The following is a 21,864-nucleotide window of genomic DNA, read 5'->3' as shown; positions in this document are numbered from 1 at the left end:
TATAAAGAGCTGGTTGAAGTTGTGGGTAAATGTATTGACTACAATGGTGGAGTAATGGAGTAGCATATATATATATACAATTGAACCCAAGTACTTTCTCATAGAAAAAGCATGATATTACCTTATCTCCTTTTTCTCCTGGTTGACCTTCAACGCCATCTATCCCTCCTTCTGCTTTAGCACCCTAACAACACACAAGCAGAGTCACAACTTAAAATTCAAAATAGACTTAATTAAAAGAGTTGTGTATGAATCTGTAAAAAACCTTTTTTCCAGGTAGTCCATTTAGTCCAGGCATTCCAGGTGTTCCATGTAAACCCATCTCCCCCTGATGTGCAAATACAAACATTAGTTATCTTAGAGGATTTCTGAATTTAACAAATGTATTTACCTTCTCGCCCTCAGAGCCCAGGGCACCAGTCCTTCCTGGATAGCCTTGCAATCCCTTTCAAAATATAAAAATAAATTTGAATACAAGTCAACGCAACATTGGTCCTCATAGTGAAAAGTTACCTTCTCTCCCGCTCCACCTGTCTCTCCAGGTGACCCCGGGTCTCCTGAAACACCCTGTGAGCAAAAGCAATCAGTCCCAAAATAAATTAAAAACACTTTTCTTCTAACTTAAGTAAGTTTGCATTCACCTGATCACCCTTCTGGCCCTGCATCCCTAGATCCCCCTTGACTCCCTTGGCTCCGTTGGCTCCACGATTTCCATTTTGGCCCTTTAACATTATATAAGAGTTTCATTTAATGAAGGTGGTACTGAGACTTAGTGACCTCACCTTGACCCCATTTATCCCAGGCTCTCCAGGGTCCCCCTGTTGGAATCAAAACATAAATGTGTTGTTTTTCCTTTAGTTTACACTTGAGACTAGTAGAGCCATACCAAATGTACATCCTTAAATTATTTTGAGCTATAATACTTCTTGTTTGAGAAAAATCAACTTACTTTCTGGCCCACCGGTCCTCGGGCTCCGAACCGGCCCAGGGTCCCCTTGGTCCCGGCGTCACCTTTCAGGCCCTGTTACATATAAGATACCTCATGAAACGTGTCTCAACTCTTCAGTAAGAAAACGTGATGAACCTTGTGTCCAGGTGGGCCGTCCTCCCCCTTCTCTCCTTTATCCCCGTCGAAACCTGGTGGGCCTCGTTCGCCCTAAAGAAAACAGGACAGATTATATATGAAGATGATGGAAGAACTTTAGGGGATCTCTTAAAAATGTTGTCATTTTTACCAGATTTCCTTTGGCGCCCTTAAATCCAGGAGGACCTTGAATCTGCAGAGTGCTTCCCTGCACAAAGTAGTCAGTTACACAATAGAATTGTGGTAAATCTTGACGCTCTAGTGTGTCATCTCAAAACCTAAATGTGATGTTTTACTTAGAATTATACCGATATAAAACCTACCCTCTCTCCTCTGATTCCTTGTACACCTCGTCCGCCCTGAAAGAAATGTCGTCGCTTTTAGTATCTTTTTCGCATTTCCAACTATCATAGATAAGATGAGTCTTCCATGACAAATTGCTGACTATTGTACATCTTTCTCATTTTCATGCAGGTCTTCTAATGTCAATATTTCAATGAGAAGTCAAGACACAAATAAAATACAATGTAACTGAGTGTCAACAGTGATGGACCATCAAGCGGCTTCAGTGAAACATACATCATCTCTTTTGACACCGATATTTGTCTCAACCTCCACCATGTTTGATTTATGATCCGTGGCACCCGAGGACCAGCTCCGCCCAAAAAAACTACTCAGAAGATTTATTACATGACGATGACTTAATTAAACAACTGACCTTTTCACCTTTACTGCCCCGATAACCTTTAATACCCTGAAACAAAAGCATACGTTTAATTTCAACGCACTTTTTCTCCACTTTTTAAAAATCCACATACCAGATGTCCAAGAGTTCCTTTAACACCAGGCGTGCCTTGAACTCCCTGAATCAGATTAGATGAGTCGGCATAGTCTTATAATAAATACATTTGATGACTGTTTTCTCATTTAGGATCCAGACCAGGTGTCAAACTCATGGCCCGGGTGCCAAATCGGTTTATGTGGCCGTCGAACAGTTGTCTCAAAATCAAAGTTGCTTAATGATGTGATAGTGAGCTATAAAGATGCCAGTGTTTAAGATAAGATAAGGAATATAGATAATGATGAAATCAATGTATTTTGGTAAACAGACATAATTGAGTTAAATTAAGCTTCTTAACCATTAGATTAATATACATTATGTTGAGCCCACGACTTGGATTGATAAAAGATTTTGTCCCCTTATAAGATTGAGTTTGACACCTTTGATCTACACTAAAACAACTTTGAGTTACCTTTAATCCGGGTAAGCCAATCAGTCCTCGAGCCCCAGGCTGTCCCGGAACACTGTCGCCCTGGTGACACATACATTTATTTAAAGCAATGCAACCAAATCATTCCCAGAAAACCTTTTTCTGACATTTTTTGGTCAAAAGTGTTATTGTAATATCCTACCTTTTCTCCCTTGTCACCAGGCTCTCCAGGAGGACCCTTGAAATACAGTTCACAGTTATGCCATCATTGTGTTTGTATATCATTTTTGTGATTTCCTTACATGAGGTCCTGAAGCCCCCGCAGGGCCTGGAGATCCACGAGAACCATTTTTACCACGTTTACCTCTGTTTCCCTGCGTCAAACACAATCTTATGGTTGGACTGCGACTATCCTTCGAAATATGTTTGTCAAGTTTTTAACGTACATCACGACCTGGGTCTCCTGGATCCCCTGGGTGACCATTGACTCCTGGGGATCCCTGAAATCCAGGGTTACCAAGGATCCCTTGAATACCCTGAGCACCAGGAGGTCCTGGCTCCCCTGGTTCACCCTTAAAATGCAGAATTAAACCATCATTTACCATAAGAGTCGTAGCATTTTTTATTTGGCTATACATATGTCAGAAATCAATTAGTTTACCTTCACACCTGGCGTCCCAGCCTGGCCCTCCGGTCCTCTATGACCAATACCTGGTTCCCCCTGAAAAATATACACAGGTCAGTTCAATTTGTTTTCCCTATATAGCAACAATTAATTAGTGCTATTTGAATTAAAAATACCTTCTGTCCCTTTTCTCCAATTTCCCCCTGCGAGCACAGAGGCAGTAGATAAGAAAATGAACCACATTGTTTTGCACCAACACAACACAAAGACGTTTGGATTATTAATTTCAGGAGTACAAACATGTCAGCATGAAAAAATAGGATAAACTATTAATGTTGGCTTTGATCATCAAACGAAGGCAGGAGAGCAGCTCAGCTAAACAAGTAAGGAAGGATGGATAGTGTCCATGATATTTGTGTCAATATCCTTTTAAGTCTGTCTCTCATTGAATTGTCCTGGACTCTTCATTAGGGTAAGATAAGTCAAGTGACACACTGTTCCAGACAATCAATTAGATGCGTTTTACTAAAGTTTATCTTTAACATTTCAGACCTATTCATACTACTGTAGATCAGAAAAGATAATACCATAGGAAGGGTCTCCTCACAGTAAATATCACCAAAGAAACTTTATAATTGCAGTACATAACTACAGTTTTAGAAAATCATATAGAATTTTTTTAATATTGCCATGTTTTTTGTTGTTGTAATACTTGTTTTAACCCTGTAGCACTTTGTTTTCCGGATGTAAAGTGCAAAACAAATAAAATCCATTATTATTATTATATATTTCTTATTTTAATTAATCATTCATTCATTCATTCAACAGGTCAGGGAGATTTAATGTCTCTCTAGTGGTTAAGCTATGGCTTAAAGTACACTTAAAGTGTCGAACTCAAGGCCCATCAAGTCATTTGATGTAGCCAGTCCCTGATTGGTTGGCTCAAAGTGGATTATTGTAGCATATTTATTATGTGACCTTTAAAGATACTAGTGTCATAAGATAGTAGCGTCACAACATTTATACAAAGCCATTTTATATAAGAGAAAAACTTACGCAATCAAACTCTTATTTCCTGTCACAGACAGTTTTTTTTAAAATACTTAGACTGATCAGTAAATTTGGTCGCTTGTGTGTTATAGTTCGAAAACTAAGCTTTGGAAGATGCAAAATATTGACCTGTCAAGCTAGTGTTTATAAATAAATGCACTGCAGAACACAACAATGCACAGTGATCACACCTACGATACAAAAGTTGTTGAAACACAGTTTATTTTTCTTTGGGATCTATAACTGCTTGGAAAACTATCTATTTTACTAACACCTTGTTTAGATTCTAGATTATTCAAGGTAAATTTATAATTAGTTTGGATTAAACTGTTGTTTTCGCATACCTTTGGACCTTGTCCTCCGTCCTCCCCTGGTTGTCCCTTCATAGAGTAAGATGTCATAAATACAAGTTATCAGTCGAGATGTTCTGCTACCTTCACCACCATGTGTTCGTACCTTCAGGTGGTAGTGAGGTGGGTAAGGGTACGGTTGTCCAGCCCCCTCATCGTAATCCCTCTCACCTTGCCTTTCTATCTCCATCCTTCTCCGCTCCCACTCTTCCCTCCTTCTCACGTTTTCCACCTCCTCCGTCTCCATTCTTTCCCTCTCCGTCTCAGCCAGTTTCTCTCTTTCCAGCTCTTCTCTTTCTTTCTCCATCTCCAGTCTTTCTCTCTCTCTTTCCAATTCCAACTCTTCCTCCAAGTCGCTCTCATTATCTACTTCCTCGGTCTCCCACTCGTAGTCTCCGCTGCTGGTGTGGTCCTCGTAGTCCAGATCAGGGTCTTCAAACTCAGTTGGTTCTTCTGTCGGATCGACGTAGTCCAAGTTCGGAGTCTCCTCGGTTTGACCCCGGTCCTCGTCGACATCCATCAGCTCCTGTCGCCGACCTCTTAGGTTCGATGGAATCTTTATCTAGAACAATAATGACCAGGTTGTTACGTCCATCCCTCAGTCATCTTTGACATGTTTCATACTTACAGTTGTTTTCATGCGTCCTGGAGTCAAAGATAGGGACTAGAAAAATCAAACAAGACACTTTCAACAAACCCATTTTTACTCCATATTAAAAGATTTGTTTTTACTTGTGGCATTTTGGAATGACTTTTCCCTCCCGGGACTCCCGGCATCTTCGCCTACGATACAAGAATGAATGAATTAACAGACTAAAGTATTTAGTTAAAATCAACATGAGGCTCACCAAGTGTTCAGACCAGTCTTGGTTTCTCTTGACACGGATTTGAGAACCAGGAACCTGATAGGAACAAAAGGGCAAATAAGTAAATATTTTATTGATAATTTAATGATCTTACAGAGGAGGATACTTCTGTTGGTCGGTTGCTTCAAAATGGGGGAGGAGCCTCCCAGCTACACAGGGTCAAAGGCTTGAGACACCCTGGAGCCATCCATCAACCTCTGTGTTTTCAGAGCAACGCAAGCGCACAAAGAACATCGAACGCATCACAGAGAAGGCCATCCAAGTCTTGACAGTCTCCGCCTCGGCTTTAACATTATCAGAAATCCCTTCTGTTATGAGTTTCTGTCAGTTTTCAAACTACTTTGCTACTTTTTAAATCCAACCTCAATAAGTCTCTGTGGCAGCATTTTACCACTGTTTCCCCATCCGGAGATATTCTCTTTAACCAATCCGACTCCAGATTTGCCTCACGTTCTTATATTTCTGTCCTGGTTAGTTAACCCATGCTCACTATTACCTGGTTAGTAAATAAAACATGGATTTTAGATACAGCCAGACACATATTTGAATCATTTTGAAGGAGTTATTGAGGAGATGTACATTAGTTTCTAATAGGTTTAATTGCTTTTTCAAGATGAGTCAAATGTCAGCTTCACATTATAGCTTAATAAATTGTATTTTGGTATATAATTGATCAGTAATTCTTCATACTGGAATTATAAGCTTTGACAATTATTTCTTCAACCAGGACAAGATTAAAATGTCGTCATTACACTAAGCTCATTTAAGTTTATAGATAATAAAATACAAGGTTTGCTTCACCTTTTTTCTATTGCTTCCTTTAAGGTAAAAAAAAGATTTGCAAACCCTGCCTTTTCCTCTTAACTTAACTGAATTGTAAGAAGGCATTTAAGATATAAAACGGTTTGATTAGACCTAATATGAGACATGAGGGTTTTTTTTAATGGAAAGACAAGAATTTGATTTGCTTCTAAAGACTTAAATAAATACTGTGTGAAAAAAGATACTTGTTTGGTTTCTTTCAATAAAACAGTATTTTGTAAAAGATGTTCTAGGAAAATGTTTATTACCACATCGGCAATATCTTTTTTCTGAACTATAAACAATAAATTCAAGCTGCATTTTAGTCTTAATATATTACCTTTTGGGGTATTGTAGCTTTTTTATTATTACTATCAGTTTTTACCTTTAATGAGACATAAACACTTAATTACTTACTTACTTACTTACTTAGATTTGTGTGCATACTTTCACTTCTATCTTAGAGAGAGATCCATCTTATTTTCAAAACTATTCTTGTGCCCTGATACGGGATGTTTATTTATAGATTCATTTTTGATCACGATGGATACAAGGAGCCAAAACTTCCTTTTTGGCAGGTCAGTTCACAAGACTTGGAGGGAAACAGTGGCCTCTTTTTTTTCTTTGAGGTACTCCAGGAATCTTGAACGAATGTCAGCTCATCCTTGTTTTGTTTTCAGAAACAGGACAGGGACAGAGATGTAAAACTCAATCAGACAAAGGGCAACTAAAGTGTTGATTTAAGCGTGTCTTAAATAGATGTTGGACTCTATTGTACTCATCAGTATGTTCGTACAAAACTCTCTTTTCATTGAAATATTTTCATTACATAAATCTTGTTTACTATAACCACGCCACCTCTGCTTTGATTGGTCAAATATCAAGGTTTGTCACCGCGTCTCGTCAATCCCGGAAATCTCCACCTCCAAGGAACTTGTTGTATAAACAAAAATGGGTATGATTACAGCTGGCTGGAGGAGGAGTGAAGCCATTATTACGTCATAATGGACTTTGCTCTTGAACCTTCCGTTCACTGAGATTTCAGACGGGAGAGAACTTTATATAGTAATAAGTTCAAAACATGGTCATGATGAGAGACTTACTGCATCTTGGAGAGGAAGACTTCAGCATTTGAAACACGTGAGTGAGTCAGGAGAGTTGGGTTTTCACAATAGTTCCCCATAGACAGGGATTATCAAATTCCCATCAGTCTCTTTATCTTTAAACTAAGTTTTATTGTAGTTCTCTGTATAATCGAAGACATCTACAATATAAGTTCCTTATCTTATCTTAATCAGTGTCATTTTATAGGTCACCATATGCTTTATGTTTAGGCTGAAGCTGTCCAGCTTTATTCCTTTAGGGGACAAATTACTTGTAGGAAGTCTGACGAGGGGTTTGTACATGTACATCACCTTTTCTTCTTTGCACTTAGTAGGCTGCACTACACCACTTTAATGTTTATATTCTGTGTCTCCTGTTTGTGTTCTGTGTTGTGTCTCCTGTATGCTCAGTTAGTCTGTAACTTTCTGTTTTGCTGCTGCCTACCTGGAACATGAATAAAGAGTCACACTTACAGAAAATGGAAGTAGTTCGTCAAACAATAGTGTCACAGTTTCTTCACCAGTGGAAAAAAGGTTTGAGTTGATCACATTGACCACAACACAGACGTGGAAATAAATTAGGAATGTTTTTATTCATCCTATAAGACACAGTCATGTGCAAACTGAACAAAAAGTGTAAATTGGAAAAATAAATTAGACTAAATGATAACCAGTTCATATCTAAAGAGCATTTTATTTTGGAGGGACTGTGTCTTTGCGCCGCGGTGGTCAGTGCAGGCTTCTCCTCCAGTCATTTAATCGTTAACAACTGTACTGTCTCACTGGAACTAAGAGGTCTCCTGTCAAAAAAAAAGAATAAGTATTAAAAGTAACTCTCTGGTTCTATTCTCAGTCAAATTTTCTGAATCAGAGCATGCTGGTTTCTCGTGCGCAAATGCAAAAAAAAACAAATAAAATCAGCCTCAAACAGATATTTCCACTGGTGACGGAGAGAAACGTGCACATTTATATTCAGGCAACGGTGATTAAAGCTGACATTCACATGCAGGCGAGAAGCAACGACACAGATCAGAGACTCAGAGAGGCGACTGTACCTTGTTGGGTTCTTCTGTGGTGTGAGGTAACGGTGGATCCTAGTCGTGAAACAAACAAATAAAACACATGTTGTGCATGATCTGATAGTGAGCACTGAGAATTAAAATCTGATGTCCAAATAAATAAACACTACACAGCCTTTGGATATATTCCTTTAAAAAATATATATATATAGCTCTTAGCATTGACACTTAGCCTTGTTCTACTTGACATGTGTAACATGTAAACATTTTATATTTACTTTTCTGAAATGTCTCTGATTCGACTATACAGTTTGTAATGACCCTCTCAGGCCACATAAAATATGCTCAAGGGCCACAAATGCCCCCCGAGAGGATAATGTATATTTTATACATGTATTTTTATACATATAAGTGTATAATACAAATTGAAATTGCTTTAAACAGGAAATAGAAACAACATTCTGAGTAAAACAATTGAAGTGTTCCTGGAAGCTGGACTGAGATCAAGGTGAAGAAGTGAATGCAGCCAGGGTGATCACCAGGAAGAGTAGCTGCCAGCCTACTTTACACTTTCATTACTCCGGATTTTGTTCCAGTTTAAATGTACTTTAATGTATACTTGATAAAAACACATTTCTATTGTTTAAGCAAATATAGTGTGCTTGTTTTTATAATGTAGACTTTGTTTATTTTTAATAATCTAGAGTTTTCATATTTTCAATTACACTAAAGAGTGCGTATTTCCTCATTTATATTATTGTTTTTTGATTAAAAAAACACTTAAATAACATTTATTTTAATTATTTGATGGCCGCTAATGAAAATGGCAGTATGTCATATATCCCCAGAAGACATAATTTTGGTTTAGAGTGGCCTGAGGACACCCTGGAAAGCTGGCCTGTTCCTGCATAGTTTAGTTGTGGCCATGATTTCATGAGCTAGTAGTTACCTGTGTGTTCCACTGACGGTGTGGCGAAAGGGTGACGTGCAGGGAAGAGGTTTCTGCATTTATCTGGTTTGGACTGTTTGTGTCGAAGTCCTAAAAAAAAAAGAAAAAGTATAAATAAATGCTATTTAACCATATATATTTATTTCTTAACATAATGCAAATATGAATCACCTGTCTGACGTCCGTCCCCTCCGGAGTAATCGGCGATGACTCATCACGATCGACATCCTCCTGTTTCAGGAATAAAAATATCATTTTTAATTATCAATTGTAATCCGTTGTACTCAAATCCACAGCTTGGTTCGTGTGTGTGTGTGTGTGCGTGTGTGTGTGTGTGTGTGTGTGTGTGTGTGTCTATGGATCGTGGACAGTATTCATCGTACACTTCTTAATTAATTGGAATGCTGGGCGTTCCATTAACCCACCAGTCAAAGTTTGTGTGGGCGGAGATAGTTTCAAACCCTCGGAGACATCGATAATAGAGTTTGGACACGTGCGTTAACGAGCAAGCACCCGCGGCGTTCGTACCCGTCAGTAACAACCCCCACATCCATCTCCGCTCACCTCGTACACGTCGTCTTCATCGTCATCCTCCTCGTCCTGCGTCAGGAAAAAGCGAGAAACTTTAGAAGCGTCGTAAACATCGGACAGAACGATTAGTCTCCTGTCTGGTGATTGGATGAAAGGGTTTTGATTGATGGGTGCGATGTGGCAGCGGTGGTTAGTTCGTGTCGTGAAGTTAGGGTTTAGTCGAATCCCAGGACATTTACCAGGCGATGTCTCTGCCTCTTAGGTCGTCCCTTTTTTCCTTTGCCCTGCATCACAAGTGGACAGTTGGAGAGAGAGATGAAGTCGTTCATGCGTAACGCACCCGATACGATCACACGGGCAGGATGAGTCGTTAATGGAGTTCAAGTTCCAGAAGCAGCTCCGCATGTTCCAGTCCATGACCGAGGTTTAATTAAGGTTCAAGCAGGACCAGCCCGGACTATAGAGTCCATTATGAATTGAGAACGGAGGAGGGAGATGGAACGTACAGGTGCAGGATTCTGGAACCACTCCTCATTAAACATTTGACATTTTTTAAAAAGGATTTAAGTTGGTGTTAAGATCAAATAAAAGTTCTGAACATGCAACACTGGACGTCAACGAGGGGATCAACCTTTACGCGTTCCTTGTTCTTCTTCGGCGCGGAATTCTTTTTCAAATCTTCCGGAGGAACAATAACTGTGTCCACAGCAGTGTCTGGAATCTCTGGAACCATCTGACACAAATATAAGAGTCAGTCTTTCTATCCTTCCTTTCTTTAATTATTTTATTCTTCCATTGATTTTCCACCAATAATCTATTAATCTAATCTATCCATCTATCCATATATTCTTCTATCATGAATCCATCCATTTTTCTATCATCCATCCATCCTTTCCCCTCACGCATCTATCAATAGAATCTTCTATCATCCATCTTTCTTTTTTTTTATCACCCATTCATTCTTATTTTATATTATTTATCCACCCATTCATCTAACTATTTTTCTATCATCCACCCACATTTTTCCCTCAACAATCCATAAATCTATTTTTCCCTCCGTTTATGCATTCATTTATCATTTCATTCATTCTTCCATTCAGCCATCTATCCAATATTTATACAACCATCAACAATTTTCTGTGATCCGTCCCACTTTACATCCATCCACCCATCATTTTTTCTTTCATTAATTTATATTTCTTCTTATTCATCCATTCATTTTTGATCATCCATACAGCTATTAATCCCTAAATGTTTCTATACTATTCATTCCTCCATTCATTGTTTCTTCTATCCATCCATCCATCCATCCATCCATCCATCCATCCATCCATCCATCCATCCATCCATCCATCCATCCATCCATCCATCCATCCATCCATCCATCCATCCATCCATCCATCCATCCATCCATCCATCCATCCATCCATCCATCCATCCATCCATCCATCCATCCATATAGTAGTGATAGTTTGATGAAGCTTCATGAAGCAGTGTCATTATTTTCAGAATCCACTAGATGGCACGATTTTCTTTGGTTTGAACAACTATTCTAATGAAACATCACATCATTTTAAAACTGATGGCGCCACCTACTGACCTCTAAATGAAATGAAACTGTTTCATGAAGCATCATCAGACCATAAATACTATTCAGCCAATTATAATTATTCATCCTCATACCTGATACAATAAAGGTTAGTGTGTGTTATAAATACGCATGTGGATAATATTTGTTTCCTATTTTATACAGTAGTTCTCAAATGTTGATTTTAAATTACTTACAGCCTTCAAACCACCAGGAGCTTGATGGTCGACGTTCTCATCCATCTTGGTCGGCAGCTCTTGCAAGGACTCGTTTAATGTCTCAAACTTCCCAAAACTCTGTTCAGACGACACCATCGGTAAGAAGCAACTCTCTAATAATCCTCAACGCGTTCCACACATACAGTGTTTTCAGTGATGACGTTGGAAGTGTGAGTCTCTCTGTCATCGTTTGTCTTCTTGGAGTTGACGAGGATCTGGAGAAGCTCTTCGATGCCGTCCTGGAGCAGCCTGTCAATCAACGTCTTCAGCAACGGCAGCTGAGGAAAGAAAAGTTTTATTTCAAACCGAGTGAGCTCTTGGATCGACCCCAAAAAAGAAGAAGGCGCTTACCCTGATGCCATAGTCCTCAAACATGACTTCAATGTCCTGAGGAAAACATGTTTAAAAAATAAAGGTGAATTATCATAGAAATATGAACCGTACCTTCATGTCAAGAGTTTTCCCAGCTGCCCCTGGTTTCCCCTGTGGAAAAAACACAAGAGTATTTAAAAATCACATTGACATGATTCATGTTTTTCATTTACCATTCCTCCACTCAGTCCTGTTTCTCCTTTATCCCCCTATAAACGAACAAAACAAGTAGAAAGACACTGAAGTTTGTGCAGCAATCCGTCACCACACTCACCTTCATCCCTGGTGAACCCTGAACACAGAAATAATGTATTTAAAAGCACAAACTCTGGATCACTCAGACATTTACATCATGCCTTCTCAACTCACTATTACTCCTGGGGGACCCATGGGGACGGGGAAGGCATCCCGAACATCATCAACAGTCGCACCCTGTAACAGATATTCCCATAAATCCTCATTCTTAAGCTTAGATTAATGAACGTTGCTTAATTATGCAACACAGTCTTACGTCCGGTGTGACGAGGACTTGGCGACCAGGCAACCCTGGAGGTCCTGCATCACCTTTACTCCCGTCCTTTCCCTGAGAAAAGAGTAGAAATGACTTGTGTATACTGTGAGCTTTGACCAGTCGGCAAAGACTAAATCTACGTTTGTACTGTAACACTTGTTTAAAGTCCTAACACTGTTCAGTTCTTGAGTTAAGTTACCAAAAAAGGTTCATCCTCCAGAAACCTGCCTAAAAAAATAATGAAATTGTGTTTAAATAGTGGTTAAATGGATGTAGAGACAGAGACCAGTCTCTCTTCTATGACATCAGCAGATCAGATTGCTCAGCCAACTTGTGATGTTTCTGTGTGGAGTTTGTATCTTCTCCTCGTGCTGCTTGGGTTTACTCCGGTTTCCTCCCACAGTCCAAAAACATACAGATCTTGATTGGGAACTTGGTGAAATTGTCCATGGGTATGAGTGTCCTGCGACTAGAAATCCATCCGTAGCACTAGTATCGGCGATAGAGCTCTGCTTTGCCAATAGCAACGTTTTTTTCTCTGACTTTGCATATTTCACTAAACGAGCATTTTCTCTTGAACTCATTCCTGTGTCTGTCCTTCTCTACCACCACCAAGTATCAATACTGGGGAGTGTTTGCTTCATTGGAAAACAAATTCTAACAATTGGTTCCGTGAACCGGATCAACAAACCCTGATTAAAAAAAAAAAGGTTTATGCCTCTGGTAAGTTTATATTACCACATATTTTAGGTTGAGCGTTCATTCACGGATGGCAGTCTATCTTCTATCTTCTGTATATTCATTTGAGTGATCTCTGCTTTGATTTGCTGTTGGCTTCTGTGTTTTGTGCAGGTTAAAAGACAATAGTTTTATATGAAGTCGCTTATCAAGTATAAAGATTTCTGTAGTTTACTGTATGTGGTCTGACTTCATACTATAATTAGTAACTCATTATTTAAGATTAAAGATTAATGTAGTTCCTACAGTACGGAAGAGGCTATTTTATTACATAACAAAGATCATTCAAAACTTACATCTGCGCCAGAGTCGCCTTTGTCCCCCTTGAAAAAAATAGAAAAGTCCACATGATTGAAAAAACTTTAATTTTCTCATAAAAAAAAGATTCAAGAACCTTTTTTCCATCAACTCCTTGATCTCCCCTTTCTCCCTGTCATAAGGAAATATATTAAAGAAATTCATGATGAAAAACACGTATGAATCTGCGTCTCACATCTTTTCCTGGCAGACCTCGTTTCCCATCGATTCCGGCCTTCCCCTTGAGAGAACAGAGTTTTCTAGATTAGAAAGCATTTCATGAAGTGAAAATGTTAAATGGTCAAAGAGAAAAACTCACTGGAGTTCCTGGTAATCCTGGTATTCCAGCAATCCCAATGCGACCCTGCTCACCTCTTTCCCCTCTCTGGACAATTTTAAATAAAATATAATGACTAGACTGAGATTTTCTGGAAATTTCAGGTTTAAATGAGAAGCATCTACCTGACCAGGCTCTCCTCTCTTTCCCTCGTCACCCTATTGCACAAAACAAAAGGTTGAATTAATATTTTCTTGTACATACTCTGTGGGCGTAATTATAAGGCGAGTTGTATTTTTAAGGACAACTTTTTTTATTGAACAACTAGAAACCTGAATGTTTAACAAAGTTCAAGTGAGATTTTGTCTTTCTTTAGAGAATATACAGTTCAGGCCAAAAGTTTCAGACACAGCTTTTGCAATTTCCTAGTCCGGCTTAATTTCTTAAAGTAATGATGGTCACTCGTGTCACTTAATTTAGCTGTTTGGTTCAATGGACCACAGTTGTCTGCTGTCTGTTTCCCACCAAAGAATAAGAAAATATACTATTTTATTTTATTATTAGTCATTTATTTTATTTTAAAGAAAATAAATTAAAAGGAGGAAGCATGGGTCTGTACTAATTATGCAAATCAGGATTTATATTTTTGCTGTAAAATGTATATACAAGCCTAGAATAATCACTAGAATAATTCCAAATTTACTATAAATCACATAAAATTAAGTCACACTTTGTCGTTCTGGCATTCTTTGCACAAGTATTTTATTTAATTTAAAGCCAAAATGAAAATAAAAAAACCCAGCAAATATGGCTAGTTTTAGCTAAATATAATATTCATATTTTTATTCATTTTAAAATATTAAATATGTTTTTATATTAATTGCTCAATAGGTTTCACATCAGGTGAAGAAGCGGTCCATTTTATCATAGAGCTTTTATTGGCTAGCCATGCAGTGGAGTACTTTGATGCACGCGATGGAGTGTTTTGTGTTGATTTCAAGGCCATCTTTAACCTGAGAAAGTCCAACTAGCTCATATTTTATAATGCCAGGACCACACCTACAACTTGCTGGCTTCTGAGTCAAAGTCTGTGTCCGTTACCGATCCAGCCATGCTTTTACCCATCTGGTCCATTAAACCTTTGAAAAATTCCGTCTTCAGATCTTCCTTTCCCAGTCTTGACATTTCAATTGTGTTTTATGTTCAGTGATGGTCGGGTTTGGCAGTTAATTTGGGTCAATTGTTTCTCAATATGCTTCTTGGCCCTGTTTTTTATTTGCAACAAAACATTTGATGGTGCTGTTGTCACGCTTATTATTATCTCGTAAATTTTAGGGTTCTGAATCCCTCTGAAAGTGTCGATCTCCAGAGGCCACACCCTCACTTGACCTAGTCGGCTTAAATCCAATAAACACTCACGTTTGAACAGCTTCATGTTGGGAAATATGCCAAAGAAATATGCCAAAACACTAATAATTTGCACACCGTGTACAAATTGAAATCTGGTCACCTTCTGTGCTGGTTTTCCCGGCAGCCCGTTGAGTCCGTCTTTTCCAGAAACTTCCTGTAAAATAATAAAATTGACGACTAAACGAGAAAAAATTAAAATAAAAAATAACCTAACATGTACATTAATTCATCTACCTCTCTGGCAGATTTTTTTCTACTTGTGCAGAGACACTATGATTCTTTGATGAACTGACAAAATGACTCATGATTCATTAGTTTTTGGCTATTTTCACTGATTAGTTAAGTAAAGTAGTTTGTTTGGATTCATCAGTTCGTACTTTTTTTCTAAAGAGATTATAGGTTATGAGAGTGCAGATGTCTTATGATAAAATATGATCGGTCATGGCAGAATAAAAATGGTTAAAAATAAATATATTGTTTGTTTGCAAATTCTAAAATTGAAATACAAGATTCCAAGCACAACAAGTTTGATAATTAAGTTGACCATCAAAAGAAAAATGAATCGTGAAAAATCCTTTATATTAAACACACATAAATTGACTCACCAGAGACGTTGCTGGTAAACCTGGTTTTCCTTCTGGACCCTATGAAGAGAAAGATGATCAGATATTGTGTTTCAATTTTTAAAAGAAAAGGTATATAAACGAAAGCTCTGCCTTCACACAGATAAAAATGAAACATATCCCTCTATAAATATATTGTAAATGTATATATTTCTTCTGAAAATTCAGGTAGCTGCTTTAGAAGTCTTTTGCTGACATTAAGGCAACTGTGTTTTCACTGACATGTACAGTATGAACGGTTATCACTAATAGACGATGCAGGTAGTTTAAGTTAAACAAAGCTAGATTTCAGTGTTTATTTTGTCTATTTTTTAGTTGTAAGGTAAGGTAAGGTAAAACTTTATTGATCCCTCAGGAGGTCTCCTTCGGGAAATTGTAGTTCACAGTATGTATGAGAAGTTTAATAAACAAAATATATGCATTGAAAATGACATATTTAATGGCTTATGCCAAATAACACTGAAAGTATTTATGGATACATCAAGGTTTGGTCACAGGCGTTTTCCCGTCTTAGGTTGCAAACCAGTGACCAGCCAGGCATCATTTATCGACGGGAAAAACAACTCACTCTGGGCCCAGGTTGGCCTGGTTCTCCTCCTAAACCAGGTTCTCCAGGTTCCCCCTGCAGTAGAGAAGTAGAAACAGAGTCACCTTCTGTTGAAACCACAACAGAATCAAACAAAATGGGAAACAAAACCTTGATGACTCGGGTCAGTACGTTGCTGTTTGAAGCAGTCTGAGAAAAACAACGAACCAGTTTAGTGTCTGAGAAAATGTTATTAAGATGGTTGTCAGAATAATTATCACTGTTTCACACAAGTGCTCTGATGAGCAGCATCGAACCAACACGACGGTTTATTTACTTGAGTCCCCGGAGGTCCTGGTTTCCCCTTTGAGAGGGCATCAGATGACAAACAGGAAGAAAGAGAACAGTTAAAATCTATAATGTCACACTGACAAACAAACAACAAAAGAAGGGTGCTGCATGGAGTCCACTGAACACACACACAGGAACTTAATAGCAGCATTTATCAGAGTTTAAATCACAGCAAAACAAGGAGGCTGACGCGGAAGGATGACCAGACGTATCAGACAAAACGGAGAAACAATGGACATGCTCAGCCATGAGAGCAAAGATGAATACAAACGTACCATCTCGCCCTTCTCTCCTTTCTTTCCATCAATGCCCTTTGAAATGGAAATAATTGGTTTCTTTACAAACACTCACAGGAATACAAAGTTTAAAAAACAAACTTACAGCTTTACCAGGATTACCGAGCTCTCCTTTCTCGGCCGTGTCCCCGGGTCGTCCCGGAAGTCCAAGTGGACCCTGATCAGGTGAAAGAAAAACTTTTCATTCACTCAGGTCCAAACCCAAGTCGATCGTCTAGCTGAGAAACTTTGCAGCAGTTCACTAATGAATCCACTTATGAATCTCCAGTATAAAAATAGTCCTTCAGCTACTTTCAAAATATGATAATGAGGATTAAGGCCACCACTTATTTTAGTCCACAAAATTCTAAAAAGAGGCTTTACAGTCAAGAGCTCCAATAAATTCCAAAGTTCGGCTGTTGAAACATTCATGATATCATTTTCCCAAAAGAACTTTGTAAAATATTCGCTTTCGACCAAATTTGTTACACCAACATTTCATCCAGACAGACGTGATAATTCATTCATTTTCTGGCGGAAGCGCAATTTTCAAGTTCCAGTTCTTAATGAAGTGGTGAATTAAAGATGCAATAATTACTCTTATTCCAATGCCACCAGGCTCTCCATGTGATCCTGGTTCACCCTGCGAAAATGATGAATAGACATCAAATAATGCTTAATTATTAGATTTGTTTTTATAATTAATTTAAAAAAATGTATTTAACTACTTTACCTTTGGCCCTTGGTCTCCTTTAGATCCAGCCTCTCCCTGTACAAACAACATAAATGTAATCATGAAAACTAGAAAACTAAAATTAAAACAAGAAAAAACTCAACTTATGTGAATATAAAAAATTAAGTAATATTATTACAATTTACGTTGTAAGGTTGTTGTTTTTTTAATAGAAAATAAAATAAATATATCTAATAAATAAAGTATTTCTTTATGTTTTTTTTAATTTAGGTGGGCTGTCTAGAATTCGACAATGAAATCATTTGTCATTGATTTAAATGTATATATTAATATATTAAGTTAAAAGTAACTGAAATGCATAGACAAAAAGTTAATTTATGATAATAATTTAACATTATTTAAACGTGAGAGATCTTCACATTCATCCTGATATGTAACATTTTTTGTAAGATTATTTTTTATGTAAAAACATATAGACAGACAACTTATAGAAAATGTAGAGTGAAAAATCTTTTTAATTAATTAGGTTTCATGGAACAGCTGATGATGTTTCGTGAAACAGTTGATGAGGTTTCAAACTGTACAATGGAGCTTCATCAACACATCAATACTAACAAGCAGAGAAAAAATACAAACTCTAGTACTTCATCTGATTGTAAATAAATTCTCCTTCACATATATTGACTTTGTACGACACATTAAGTTAGTGCTAAAAACATCTTCTTTTGATTTACTTACATCTTTACCTCTTAATCCTGGATCTCCAGGATTCCCGGACAAGCCAACATTGCCTTTGGTACCTTTGGAGCCATCTTGTCCCTGAAGAGACAAATTATTACAACTTGTGTTTTTTCTCTTTTAATATTTAGGAGCTTCAGTGAAAAGTCGCTGCTGTTACCTTTGGTCCTGGCTTTCCAGACAAACCAACATTTCCCTGCAAACAACACATTTAAATAAGTCACATATCAAGTTGATTGTCTAAATTTTACCATTCAAACTCCGTTGACTAACCCTTTCACCGTTCTCTCCCTTTGGTCCTCGCTGTCCAGGAATCCCAAATCCAGGACTTCCCTGAGCACAGAACATCCATTTTATGCACTCAATATATTTCTCTTTCACTTTTGTCTTTGTTTTTCAACTGTAAATATTAAAATATATATATTAGGTAGACTGTCTCCAGTAACCTTAACTCCTTTGTCTCCTTGCTCCCCTTTAAATCCCTGGTCGCCCTTTGGACCGACTGGCCCAACGTCTCCCTGGAGAAGAAGGGAAAAACAACAACCATCGATAAAAATCACTGCCCAGAAAGCTTAACTTTAAAACAGATCTCCGTGGACTGAGATCAGAGAAGCATTCAGTGGAACACCCGAGCGTGTGCAGGACTCAGACAATACTCAGAAATATTAATTAGCCGTTCTTCAATCCAAGACATGAGAGAAACTTCCTCCTTCCATCTGGGTTCTCTATTTTTAGTTAGATGAATAACGTACATTAAAACATGAATCAGGAAACAAGGGTTTAACGACGGTGAATAGCAGATGTTCATTTAACTTCCAAAAGTATTTTCAGTTGTGCTATGTATTGTAATAAAGTTGGTTTAGTTCCAAGAGCAAACCTGAACATAGTTCTTGTCATGGGGCCAATGGTGGCCCTTGGTCTGTATGTATGTTCTTGATGGATGTCAGAGAAGAAGAAAGAGATGATTGAGATGGGACAGCTACTACAGACAACTGCTTTTTTAAATATTATTATTTTATTTCTAACATATTTATTGAAGTTATTTATTTAGTATTGTCTTTTCTTTCCTTTGTTTTTTGACCTCCTGCAGCAAAAGTAAATATGTATATATTTTTTAAATCAATATTCAATTCATGTCATGTTCACATTTTGTACCTAAATATTTTCCAAGATCTTAACAGATTTTTTTTTTTAAATATATACATTTTGTGATATACAGAGTATTAAATAATTAAAGTTGGTTAATAACAAATTGATTATGTTTATTTAAGGTTATTTAGACCTTATAATAACCATCTTAATGGTGCTTTGTTTTATAAAATACTTTGGTATATAATCGGGTGAAGACTGAGGACAAGAGGATACAGTTTTCTCCAGTAGCTTTTGAAGCTGATGTTTGGATAACTTTTTGTTTCAAAACAAATAAAAAAAAAAGCAGTTTCAACTTCGTCAAGAGTCATGGGCATGGACAATAGATTCTTCCACAATACACTCTCCTCTTTTTAATCCTAAAATTTTGTCCCATTATTTAGATGAAATAATTTTCAGGCAATAAATAAAAATTAAAATCACTATATTGGTGCAAAAGAGCTGCTTGTCAGAGGTCTAAGAGATGTTTTCTTAAAATAACGTGAACCTGCTTTATTCATAGTTTGAGCATAATTTGAGAACAGGAAGACCCCATAATTCATACGTTTAGCTATAATTATAATTGTATAATTTACCCTGACACCTTTTTTCCCAGTCGGTCCCAGAATCTGTGGATGACAAACCAGACGACAAAGTTACCAGCAAACCATTCAGGCCGGGAATTTTGAGAGTCAGACTTCTTACACCCTTTGCAGGATCTCCAGGAAATCCTCTTGGACCTTCATCTCCCTTCAGTCCTATCGTTCCTGTCAGACCCTGGAAGACCAAGGAATAAAATGGCGTGAAAATGAAGAAAATGGCATCGTCAGGACAAATTGAAAAAAGAAAACAAGGTCTTTGTTATTAAGCTGCTTTTTCAATATGACACACAATCACAATTTCTGAGTCCACAAATGTTCTTTTGTTGACTTTAATGATGTTTTTAAGTCAAAGAGGACATTGTCTCTGATTACTCAATCAATAGTTCTTGTACACTGTTTTGCACAAATACCTTGATCACCCTTCTCAGCTGGAACTGACCTTAGACCGCCTTGCTAACAAACAACTGGCAGCACGATGACTCAGTATTAAATTAACTTACCTTTGTTGTCCCTGAAATATAAATGACATGCCATCTACTTGTTCATTATTTCTCATCTAAACCAAGAACAAGAATAAATTCCCCACGTTCAAGGAGTCCTGTAGCATTAACAGCTAACAGACGTATTTAAAAATGTCTTTTTTGGCAAATTGTTTTTCACTTATGAGAATTATGTTCTGTGTGTGTTTTTTTTGTATTTTGATTAATTACTGATCCATAACATGTATCAGAGATAGTTCGATTTTTAACTGAAATATTTCAAGTATGCTTTTAATTTGTCATTGCACTTCCTGTATCTTATCTTCTTATACAACAGCAAATGATTGTTTTTTTGGATACTTGTTTGTAAGAGCACCGGGGAACTGTAAGATGTTACCCCATTTTGGGTTTTTAATGAGGTTATTTCTGTTCATTATGGATATTAAATTAAACTCCTGGTGTCTACTTACGCTTCTTTGACTGTCCTGAATGTTCTAATCGTTACATAATGAAAGAAACAATGGTAAAGATTGTAGATAATCGTATTTTTTATGTTTCATCTGGAGTCATGGGATTGATAAAACGAATTAATCTGTCCTATAAAAATAAAACCTGGGTCATTATAACATGGATAATGTTAATAAGGATTTATGCAAGAGGTTGTGTAGAATATATGTTTCTTACACAACCAGATTGTCCTAAATCACTGTCTTAGATCACTACTTTTATGTCTCAAATGCATCTCTTATTAATAAACCAAAAAAAAGAAGATATTGAAAAATAATTTATTATTTTTAAAATACATTTCAAAGGGAAACCTAACTCTCCTGACTCACTCTCATGTTTCAAATGTTGAAGTCTTCCTCTCCAAGATGCAGTAAATCTCTCATCATGACCATGTTTTGAAATTATTACTTTATAAAGTTCTCCTCAGTTTGAAATCTAGGTGAACAAAAGTACTCTAAAAGGTACTCTTGACTTTTAAAAAAAAGAATTGGAAACAATCGGAATCTTCATTTCTAAACATTTGTGTAGCCACTCACAGTTGGTCCTTGTGGTCCAATAGGTCCAAACACTCCCTTGTCCCCCTGCAGCAGACAAAAATAATTAAAAAGAAATATAATAAAATTATAATAATAAAAAACGATATACATAATTAATTTATGCATTTTTCCAATGTGGATATATATATATAAGTTTTAGGCAGGTGTGAAAAATTGCTGTAAGCTAAGAATGCTTTCAAAAATATAAATAATAATTATTTATTTTAATCAATTTCCAAAATGCAAAGTGAGCGAACAAAAGAGAAATGTAAATCAAATCAATATTTGTTGCTACTACCCTTTGCCTTCAAACCAGCATCAATTCTTAAAGGTACATTTACACAAAGACATGGGTTTTGTAGTATTCTAGTGAGGCGTATGATCAACCAATTATACCAAACATCT

General features: G+C 37.2%; 1 protein-coding gene across 1 annotated transcript in view; it reads right to left on the bottom strand.

Annotated features, from left to right (window-relative positions):
• The window catches only part of col7a1l (collagen type VII alpha 1-like), a 60,840-nt gene that overhangs the window by 9,710 nt on the left and 29,266 nt on the right, over positions 1-21,864 (bottom strand). The window contains exons 42-99 of the mRNA XM_087786060.1: positions 21,460-21,504; positions 20,041-20,112; positions 19,932-19,964; positions 18,654-18,725; positions 18,481-18,540; positions 18,368-18,403; positions 18,208-18,288; positions 17,509-17,544; positions 17,374-17,418; positions 16,882-16,953; positions 16,776-16,811; positions 16,487-16,513; positions 16,321-16,359; positions 16,192-16,245; positions 15,606-15,644; positions 15,101-15,154; positions 13,776-13,808; positions 13,633-13,698; positions 13,510-13,554; positions 13,411-13,446; positions 13,313-13,339; positions 12,279-12,350; positions 12,137-12,199; positions 12,042-12,059; positions 11,941-11,976; positions 11,840-11,878; positions 11,747-11,782; positions 11,539-11,673; positions 11,375-11,473; positions 10,221-10,322; positions 9,829-9,873; positions 9,623-9,658; positions 9,230-9,289; positions 9,059-9,148; positions 8,146-8,184; positions 5,169-5,222; positions 5,053-5,103; positions 4,949-4,984; positions 4,427-4,882; positions 4,315-4,350; positions 3,097-3,123; positions 2,957-3,016; positions 2,742-2,867; positions 2,598-2,669; positions 2,498-2,533; positions 2,338-2,397; positions 1,903-1,947; positions 1,803-1,838; positions 1,408-1,443; positions 1,236-1,292; positions 1,085-1,156; positions 950-1,021; positions 783-818; positions 642-722; positions 514-567; positions 392-445; positions 266-328; positions 122-184 (exon numbers count right to left, since the gene is read on the bottom strand). Coding sequence (XP_087642186.1) covers positions 122-184; positions 266-328; positions 392-445; positions 514-567; positions 642-722; positions 783-818; positions 950-1,021; positions 1,085-1,156; positions 1,236-1,292; positions 1,408-1,443; positions 1,803-1,838; positions 1,903-1,947; positions 2,338-2,397; positions 2,498-2,533; positions 2,598-2,669; positions 2,742-2,867; positions 2,957-3,016; positions 3,097-3,123; positions 4,315-4,350; positions 4,427-4,882; positions 4,949-4,984; positions 5,053-5,103; positions 5,169-5,222; positions 8,146-8,184; positions 9,059-9,148; positions 9,230-9,289; positions 9,623-9,658; positions 9,829-9,873; positions 10,221-10,322; positions 11,375-11,473; positions 11,539-11,673; positions 11,747-11,782; positions 11,840-11,878; positions 11,941-11,976; positions 12,042-12,059; positions 12,137-12,199; positions 12,279-12,350; positions 13,313-13,339; positions 13,411-13,446; positions 13,510-13,554; positions 13,633-13,698; positions 13,776-13,808; positions 15,101-15,154; positions 15,606-15,644; positions 16,192-16,245; positions 16,321-16,359; positions 16,487-16,513; positions 16,776-16,811; positions 16,882-16,953; positions 17,374-17,418; positions 17,509-17,544; positions 18,208-18,288; positions 18,368-18,403; positions 18,481-18,540; positions 18,654-18,725; positions 19,932-19,964; positions 20,041-20,112; positions 21,460-21,504 — 3,561 coding nt within the window. The remainder of the gene's footprint in view (positions 1-121; positions 185-265; positions 329-391; positions 446-513; positions 568-641; positions 723-782; positions 819-949; positions 1,022-1,084; positions 1,157-1,235; positions 1,293-1,407; positions 1,444-1,802; positions 1,839-1,902; positions 1,948-2,337; positions 2,398-2,497; positions 2,534-2,597; positions 2,670-2,741; positions 2,868-2,956; positions 3,017-3,096; positions 3,124-4,314; positions 4,351-4,426; positions 4,883-4,948; positions 4,985-5,052; positions 5,104-5,168; positions 5,223-8,145; positions 8,185-9,058; positions 9,149-9,229; positions 9,290-9,622; positions 9,659-9,828; positions 9,874-10,220; positions 10,323-11,374; positions 11,474-11,538; positions 11,674-11,746; positions 11,783-11,839; positions 11,879-11,940; positions 11,977-12,041; positions 12,060-12,136; positions 12,200-12,278; positions 12,351-13,312; positions 13,340-13,410; positions 13,447-13,509; positions 13,555-13,632; positions 13,699-13,775; positions 13,809-15,100; positions 15,155-15,605; positions 15,645-16,191; positions 16,246-16,320; positions 16,360-16,486; positions 16,514-16,775; positions 16,812-16,881; positions 16,954-17,373; positions 17,419-17,508; positions 17,545-18,207; positions 18,289-18,367; positions 18,404-18,480; positions 18,541-18,653; positions 18,726-19,931; positions 19,965-20,040; positions 20,113-21,459; positions 21,505-21,864) is intronic.

This window comes from Callionymus lyra, chromosome 3, assembly GCF_982586985.1.
Source record: "Callionymus lyra chromosome 3, fCalLyr1.hap1.1, whole genome shotgun sequence".
NCBI classification, from domain to species: domain Eukaryota; kingdom Metazoa; phylum Chordata; class Actinopteri; order Syngnathiformes; family Callionymidae; genus Callionymus; species Callionymus lyra.
The sequence above is the reverse complement of the archived record's forward strand: the minus strand, read 5'-3'. Positions and strand labels throughout refer to the sequence as shown.